We start from the raw sequence: 8639 nt of genomic DNA, 5'->3' as shown, positions 1-8639 counted from the left end.
TGTCTCAAAAAGGTGTTCAATTGGCCTTATGGTTTCAGAGGATTAGAGTCTACAATGGCATAGCAAAGGCGTGGCAGCAGGGACATCGGAGAGCTCACATCTTGACTCACAAGCAGGAAGCAGCGAAGGAGGGCACGATGGGAATGGTTCAAGTCTTTTGAAACCTCAAAGCCATACCTCCCAATTCTTCCCAAACAGTTCCACTGGTGGAAAAAAAAATGTTCTCATGCTTTCCAGAAAAAGCGCACGTGGTAGTGGTACAGACCTGGACATTTTTAATATGGCTTGGAAATGCTGAGATATAATATGAAATGTGAAAGTTTTCATGCCCAAGACTTGTTATTGCTGGTTTGTTCTTGTTTTTTCCTATGACAATTACTTTTCACTGTTACCTCCACTGAACTTGGAACCACCTAGGAGACATGTTTCCAAAGTGGCCAACATGAGGAAGGGAGCCCTCTCTGAATGTGGGCTGCACAGCCACATGGACAGAAGCCTAGAGCTGAATAAAAGCAGGAAATGAGATGAGACCACCTTCCCACCATCTGCCCTCTGACTGCAGATGTGACAGCTGTCTCGGGTCCCTGATACCCTGCCTTCCCCACCATGGTGAACTGAGTCCCTTCAAACAGTGAGCCAAATTAACCTGTCTTAAATAGACTCATTAGGTGTCTTATCAGCAGTGAGAAGAGTAACCAATACAGAAAATCAGTATAGACAGGGTGGCTGTTCCCCACACAGCAGCTCCTGACTAGTCCCGGGGACCCGATGCCCTCTTCTGGCCTCTAGGACATATCCATGCACATGGCACACAGACAAGCTGCAGACGAGAGCTCAGGGGTAGAGTGCTTCCTTGTCTACCCTGTATGAAGCCCTGTGCTTCAGTCCCCTACGCCTTAGAACACCACCAACGAAAAGAGCCTGGTGTTCTGGCTCACACTTTTAATCCCAGCACCTGGGACACAGAAGCAGGCAGATCTCTGTGAGCTAAAGGCTAACCTGGTCTACCTAATGAGTTCCAGGATAGCCAGAGGTACAAAGTGAGGCCCTTCCTCAAAACAAACACAAAATTGTTCCTTTGCCTTCTCGTTAGATTAACTTTACATTAAAGTGTTGTTATATGATGCCAGCAGTGGTGATTCAAACCTTTAATCCCAGCACTCGGGAGGCAGAGACAGAATTTAGTCTACTACCCACACCTCTCAGTGCTTGGTAGCTTGCCTGCTTTCTCCTAAAAGGAACTTGCTTCTGCTTTTCAGAGAAAAATCTGTGGAACCTCAGCATCTAGCTCAGGGGCTGATGCATGGGGACACTGTCCCTGTGGGTGGTGCCGTCACCGTGAGACCTCCACTGGGCAGCTCAGGGCACACCGGGCTCTGTAAGAGCTCTGCTTTTGGGATGCAGCACCCGTCCATTCTCTGAGAGAGCTGAGTCGTTCTGAGGCTTCGAGTCCTCATGAACTGAATCTTTACGGACTGCCTTCTGCTTTGTCTCAGTGTCCTGCTAGGTTTCTTCTTTCTCAGTGAACTGCACTTGTCCTTTCCCTGTCATGCCCTCACAGGGGCCCTCTGTGGACTCCTCACATGCTCCGACAGCTCCCTTTGAACCTAGCCTTTATCCTTGCTCTAAAGATGAGAGGCAGTGATTCCCAACAGAGAAAGAATCAGCTGGGAACAGGACCCGTGCTCAGTGCAAGTAAAGGCTGCTGGCCCCACCGCCCCTCCCTCCACTGCTCAGCTGGGCAAGGCCCTTCTTCCTGCTGCTTCGCCTCTCGTTCCTCAGAAAGCCACGAGCCATTGGCTTTGTAGTCCAGAAGCACAGGGTGTTAGGTTGCCAGAGGAACTTTTTCCAGTGTCTATCTCGCATGTGGGAGTGACTGACCCCTTCCTCCCATGCCTGTGAGCTGCTGACGTCTAGGTTTGTGAGGAGAGTGGCAGCCAGGCTGACAGGCAGAAGTCTAGTTAATCCGTACTTCTCAACTAGTAATCTGACTTAGATAGGTTGAGTTTGCACTCTCCCTTTCCAGGTGTTGTGTGGAAGGTGTCCAGTGTAGACCCCCAGGTGTGTAGACCCCCAGGTGTCTATAAGGGGCTCTATGACTGTTTCTTTCCTTTTCTAGATCCTTCTGAGATGTTTATAGTTAACCACTCCCCACTCCTGTGTGGTGTAGAGAAGGTTGAATATTATCCAATCTAAAGGGAGAAGAGATGTTGCAAGGACTCTGGCCACCAACATTCCATTGTTACACTGACTTATCCTGATTGTTGGTGTTTTTGTTATTCAGGTTCTGGGGTCTACAGGAAAGCCAGTTAAAGAACCCCTAACAGAAAATTAATTCTAGGGGAATAGAGAAGTGGTTCATTAGTTAAGAGTACTGGCTGCGTTTCTGGAGGACCCAAATTTGATTCCCAACATCCAAGTGATGGCTCATAACCACCCGTAACTCCCATAACACCCATAAACTCCCGTCCCATGGGATCCAACACTCTCTTCTGGCCTCTGAAGGTACCAGGCACACAGGTGGTAGGTACATCGAGATACATGCAGACAAAACACCCATACACATAAAGTAAGTTAGTAATAATAAAGAGAAAGTTCATCCCATTGGATGATAGTACACTTCAAAAGACAGTGAAAATAGCATGGTCCTGTGGACAAAAGGGTTCATCCTGGAGGGTGGTCTGCGGCGGGGGCACCAGTGATGGGGGCTAGCTTTCCAGTGTCCTCAAGAGTCTCAATGCTCTTTTGTTGTTTTCAGCCTTTTTCAGCTGCTTTTACCTCTTTGTCCACTTCATTGGCTTAAGAAGGGATCTCAGGCCAGCTTCCACGTTCACTTTCCCTGGGGAAGTCTAGGAGACCAGCTATAATCGCTCCCATTAGAACCTGGCAATTCCCCAAACCCCTTTTCTACCTGCACTGATTCGACCCATCTGCTGGACCTGGCAGGATGTGCACAAGTGGCAGCTGCATCTTGGAAGCTGTTATTTCCGCCCTGCCCCAAGTGAGTGGCCTTGGCACCAGCTGGCATGGCGGATGCTCTCATACTGTGAGGCGTATGAAGGCCACATGTATGAGCCAGTGCTTTTTGTTTTGTTTTATTTATTTATTTATTTATTTATTTATTTTGGTTGGTTTGGTTTGGTTTTTGCTTTTTGAGACAAGGTTTCTCTATGTAACAGCCCTAGCTGTCCCAGAACTTGCTTAGTAGATCAGGCTGCCCTCAAACTCACAGAGATCCACCTGCCTCTCGGCCTCCTGAGTACAGGGATTAAAGTGTGTGCCACCACTTCTGGGCAAGAAGCCCTGCTCTTAACAATGACAGTTTGCCCCCTGATGCTCGCTAAAGGGTGAAGCTTTGGGGGAGCTTGAAAAGGACCCTGCCTCAGATGACCACCACCATGCTAGGAATAAGTGCTCCCTGGGAAGCCGGCTGGTCATGCACACACCTTTAGTCCCAGCCAGCACTTGGGAGAGGCAGAGGTAGTCGGATCTGTGAGTTTGAGGCCAGCATGGTTTACAGAACAAGTGCCAAGGCAGGCTCCAAAGCCCCCATTTTGAAAACTAAAAGAAAAAGAAAGTGCTCCCTGGGAGGCTGAGATGTAGACTGAGAAGTGGAACACCAGCTTCTTTAACCAAGTCTACACTCTGAGGCAGCACTAGGCTAAGCTGCTCACACACATGATCTCTCAACACAAAATTCCTTAAAGTAAGCGCTAGTCCCTTTGTTCAGATCAACGTGAAGCACAGAGAGCTGAGCTGACTGGCCTCAGCTCCCACAGGCTGTGTGTAGACCTGGGGCTATGGGTTCCCATACTTACACCTGCTCTGCCTTCTGGACATTAGGGCACAGGACCCTTTAAAACTGTCCAAGTCATACATTCTGAATTCTATGTGTGCCATGGATTTGTCCAGACCACCTTCAAGAAGCTAGAAAAAGCAGCTTCTGCCGAGGCAGGTTCTTCTTCCTTGAAAAATTTCTTTTCATGGGACGTGGTGGTGCATGCTGTTAATCCCAACACTCGGGAGGCAGAGGCAGGAGGATCTCTGTGAGTTCAAGGCCAGCCTGGTCTACAGGTCTACAGAGTAAGTTCCAGCCAGGGCTACACAGAGAAATACTGTCTTGGGGGGGGGGGAGTCGAAAATTTTCTTTTTGATTTGTTTTACTTCCTGTACATGAGTGTTTTGCTTGCATCTGCGTACCACTTGCATGCCTGGTACCCGTAGAGATCAGAAAAGGGCACCAGATTCTCTAGAACTGGAGTCGCAGGTGGTTGTGAGCCACTGTGTGTGCTGGGAACTGAATCTGGGTCCTTTGCAAAGACCATAGATGCTCCCCTTGGCCATCTCGATCGTTTCAGAGTCTTCTGCTTAAGAGGCACATTTAAGGGAAAGGCTGTGGTCAGAAATGTGGTGGGCAGGAAGACAACTGTGGTAGCAGTTTGAGGCAGCGAAATCAGGGCATGGAGCATACAGGCTGTGGGACTGGGGAGGGAGCACTGGCAAGTTCCTCCCTAACTTGCTCCTATGGGCTGGGAGTGAAATTACACTGAAGCTCCAGGACCTTTTTGAGCCCCAAATGATATAGTAGTGTTCTTCTCCCATACCCCTAAAAGCAATAGTCAGCCCATGGAGCTGTCCGGGCTGACCTTGAACTTGGGATGTTCCTGTTTCAGCTTCCTGAGTATAGGGACTTATGGAGGAGCTGGCCTGTGGAGCTTCCATACCACTAAAGATCCCTTTCCCTTCTTTGTTAAACATAGCTTCCTGTTATTTCAACTCCTATTTTAACTTTTTTTTTGTTTGTTTGCTCAAGATGGCCTCAAGCTTGCTATGTAGTTGAAGATGACCTTGAACTGATCCTTCTGTTTTACCGCCACAGACCTGGATCGACAGATTTGGGTTACCATGTCTAGTTTTAAGGGGGGGGGGAGGAACCCAGTACATCATGCATAGTAGGTAAAAATCTTTGGGAATACCAAAGATGAGCCTGGCTAAGTAAGCAAAGGCTTCTCTATGAACCACCCCCACCCGGCAGTCTCCAGAGCCATTGTATGCCTTGGCTCTGGCCTCCCCCAACCCCAGAGCTAGGCAATAGTAGGTGCAGCCCCCTTTCCTAGGCTCTCTTCTCAGAAATTATATTCAGGGACCTTTTCCACCTACTGGAGACTGAGATCTCCCCGGGGAGAGAGGATACAGTGTTAGACATGTAAACACATAGTATTTGTTTGGGATTGCTTTCTGAATAATAGAGTTTGGGTATCTGTCTGTCTACTTACATACCTATTTTGGTGCTGGGGATGGAGCCCAGCGTGCAAGGCAAGATTACTCTGCCAATCGATACACATCGTCCCGGTCCCCTTCTGGTTCTCTTTTATTTTTACCTTTTAATCACTTCCATCGAGTTATCAGGGCCTTAAGGGGAGGAGATGTCGGGTGGCCGGTGGTGCACAAGAGGGGAAAGTTGGCCCGCGGCGCTTCCTCCTACAAGCACTGTGCAGACTAAGGGCAGAAATGAGCTTGGTGCTCAGGCACGAAGGTGTGATCTACACTGAGACCAAAGCCACCTAGCAGTTCAAGTTACGGAGCTAGCGACTTCAAGAAATTTATGTCCTGCCAGTCCCGATGCTCTCTCAGCTCTACTCCGGCGCCTCAGTTCTCCCTCCTTTCCTTCCTGCTGATCCAGCCAGCCAGGCTTTCTCCTCCTCTGTTCTCGCCTCCTCTCCCCCTTAAATCCAGTCCTGGTTTCCCCGCTGCCAGCTCCTTCTTCTGCCTGCTGGGCTCGCTCCCCGCCTCCGCCCCCGCCTCTCCAGTCCCGGCGGTCCGCTCGGCTCCCCCGCTCCCCCATCGCACCCCCACCTCCCCCCAACACCCCAAGCCACCCGCGGCTCCACTCGCCCGGTCCGGCCGCTCCAGTCCGGATCTCGCTGCCGCCCGAGCCGGGTGCGAGTTCCAGCAGCTGGGGAGGAGGCGGCAAGCGGCTGGCCCCGGTTCCCCTCGGCCGCCTCGTCAGCCCGAGGTTGGCGGGGAGAGAGCGGCCCAGCAGCCCCGGGAGCCCCTCCGAGGACAATGCACCCGGCGCTGGGCCACCCTCGCGCGCTCTCGTCCGCGCCCGCCTCCTTCCCGCCGCCCCCCGCCGCCCGGCTGCAGCCCCTCTTCCTCCGGGGGGGCTCCTCCCGCGGCCGGAGAGGCTCGGGCGACAGCAGCACCAGCACCAGCACCAGCCGCGGGGGGGGCGGCGGCAGACGCGGCGGGGGCGGCGGCTCCCCGAGCAGCAGCACAGGCGCCGAGCGAGAGGACGACGACGAGAGCATTAGCATCAGCAAGCCACTGGTGCCCGCCGCCGCCGCCGCCGCGCTCCCGGGGCCCCCAGCTCAGGGGGGCGCCCCCGTCCCCGCCGCCGCGCCGGCCGCCGCCTCCTCCACTTCCACGCCCACCTCCTCCTGCAGCATGACCGCCGCGGACTTCGGCGGGGGCGCCGCGACCGGGGCCGTCGGGGGTCCCGGGAGCCGCTCGGTGGCGGGCGCGGGCGGCACCGGGACGGGTGGCGGCGCCTCCTGCTGCTCGTGCTGCTGTTGCTGCTGCGGCCGCCCCGCCCGGCCCGGCCGCAGGGGTCGGCGCCACGGTTGCTCGCCGAGTCCCGGATGCCACTGGGGCTACCAGGCGCTGTCTGTGGTGCTGCTGCTGGCTCAGGGTGGTCTGCTGGACCTGTACCTCATCGCCGTCACCGACCTGTACTGGTGCTCCTGGATTGCCACCGACCTGGTGGTGGTGGTGGGTTGGGCCATCTTCTTCGCCAAGAACAGCCGGGGCCGTCGGGGCGGTCCAGCGAGCAGCACGCACAACCACCATCAACTCCACCACCACTCGGCGCCGCCTCTGCACCTACCGGCTGCGGCGTCCGCGGGGGCCGGGGCCAAGGCTCGAGGGGGCCGAGGAGGCTCGGGCGGCTCCGGAGCCGGGCCGGGGCCAGCCGGGGCTGCGGGCGAGTTCGCTTTTGCCTACCTGGCCTGGCTCATCTATTCCATCGCCTTCACTCCCAAGGTTGTGCTCATCCTGGGCACGTCCATCCTGGACCTCATCGAGCTGCGAGCGCCCTTTGGCACCACGGGCTTCCGCCTCACCATGGCGCTGTCCGTGCCGCTGCTCTACAGCCTGGTGCGTGCCATCAGCGAGGCGGGCGCGCCCCCGGGCTCGGCGGGTCCCCTGCTCCTGCAGCCACAGCAGCATCGCGCTGCAGGCTGTTTCCTGGGCACATGTCTGGACCTGCTGGACAGTTTTACGCTGGTGGAGCTGATGCTGGACGGCCGCGTGCCGCTCCCCGCGCACCTGCGCTACCTGCTCATCGCCGTCTACTTCCTCACTCTTGCCTCCCCAGTGCTCTGGCTGTATGAGCTGAACACTACCGCAGCAGCTCCGTCCTGGGGCCAGGCCACCGGGCCTGGAAGCTGCAGCCGCCTTTTGCGCTTGCTGGGCGGCTGCCTGGTGGACGTGCCCTTGTTGGCGCTGCGCAGTCTCCTGGTCGTGAGCTACCAACAGCCGCTGTCCATCTTCATGCTCAAAAACCTCTTTTTCCTTGGCTGCCGTGGCCTGGAGGCCTTGGAGGGCTGCTGGGACCGGGGGAGTTGGGTCTCCCCAAGTCGGGCCAGAAGCAGCTATGGTGCTCCTCCCTCCGCCCCACCCCCACCTCCACCACCGCCACCTCAGGGAGGCTCCCAGCGGGGCCACTTGGAAAACGAAGGGGGTCCTCACGGCTATGTCAACACTCTAGCTGTGGCCTCTCAGAATTGAAAAGGGTGAAGGGCGGGGGCTCTGATCTTGGTTTGAGAGTTTTTGGCCCCCTTGGCTGTGTTTAGAGGAGGCTGTGTTAGGGTGAAAGGTGAAATCTTCTGCACCCAATCGGTACAGACTAACTTGGCGAGGAGAGACCAGCAATAGATCATGAGGGAGGAGGGTCCATGTTCACCGTGGTCCTTCTCCACAGTCTTGCCTGTCCTGACATACAAGGGACTGGATAAATGTGCCACCTGCTTTTCTTGCCTTCATCCTGTGTGGGAGAGTTGAGGAAAGGGAGTTTTAGGCAGAGATGGTAGGCTTAGGTTGGTGTGTGTGTGTGTGTGTGTGTGTGTGTGTGTGTGTGTGTGTGGTGTTTTCTGGGCGTCTGTCTCATGCCCCTTGCAGTGGGAAGGAGATCTAGGGCGGCCTTGCTGCCAGCACACAAGCCACCACCACCCTTTCCTGCCTGAATTTATGACTGGGATCCCTAGGAGTTGCTCCATTGCTGTGCTCCAATGGAGACGCTCACCCAGGGTGGCCCTCACTCCTGCTCCTCTGTTCTCAGCTTGGGGAGAGAGGGTCTCTGCTGTAAGGACCAAACAACACCCTTTCTTGGGTGAGTGTATATTTCTACCTCTGTGCTTTCAACTTTCATTGCATCACACATTGATGCTGCTCGGAAAAAAAAAAAAAAATTAAACCACTCAGAAGTTGCATTCAACATGGCCACTGGATCCCTTTGGGGTTTGGTACCAGATGTTACAGGGTCTGTGGAGTATCAGCCATCGGCTTGCTCTCTGTAGGTCTGGGTAGGAACTGGACTCAAAGTAAGTGCGTTAGTGGGTTCAAAGGGATGTGAGGTCAGG

At 54.7% G+C, this 8639-nt stretch overlaps 1 protein-coding gene across 1 annotated transcript; it reads left to right on the top strand.

Annotated features, from left to right (window-relative positions):
- The first annotated feature begins 5677 nt into the window (after window positions 1–5677).
- Tmem121b (transmembrane protein 121B) lies at window positions 5678–7848 on the top strand. Its single transcript, XM_051203762.1, has one exon. It carries the CDS (start codon window positions 6067–6069, stop codon window positions 7786–7788), a length of 1722 nt encoding a protein of 573 aa, XP_051059719.1. The 5' UTR covers window positions 5678–6066; the 3' UTR covers window positions 7789–7848.
- The last annotated feature ends 791 nt before the right edge of the window (window positions 7849–8639 follow it).

Source organism: Phodopus roborovskii, unplaced genomic scaffold (assembly GCF_943737965.1).
Source record: "Phodopus roborovskii unplaced genomic scaffold, PHOROB, whole genome shotgun sequence".
Lineage (NCBI taxonomy): Eukaryota > Metazoa > Chordata > Mammalia > Rodentia > Cricetidae > Phodopus > Phodopus roborovskii.
The sequence above is the reverse complement of the archived record's forward strand: the minus strand, read 5'-3'. Positions and strand labels throughout refer to the sequence as shown.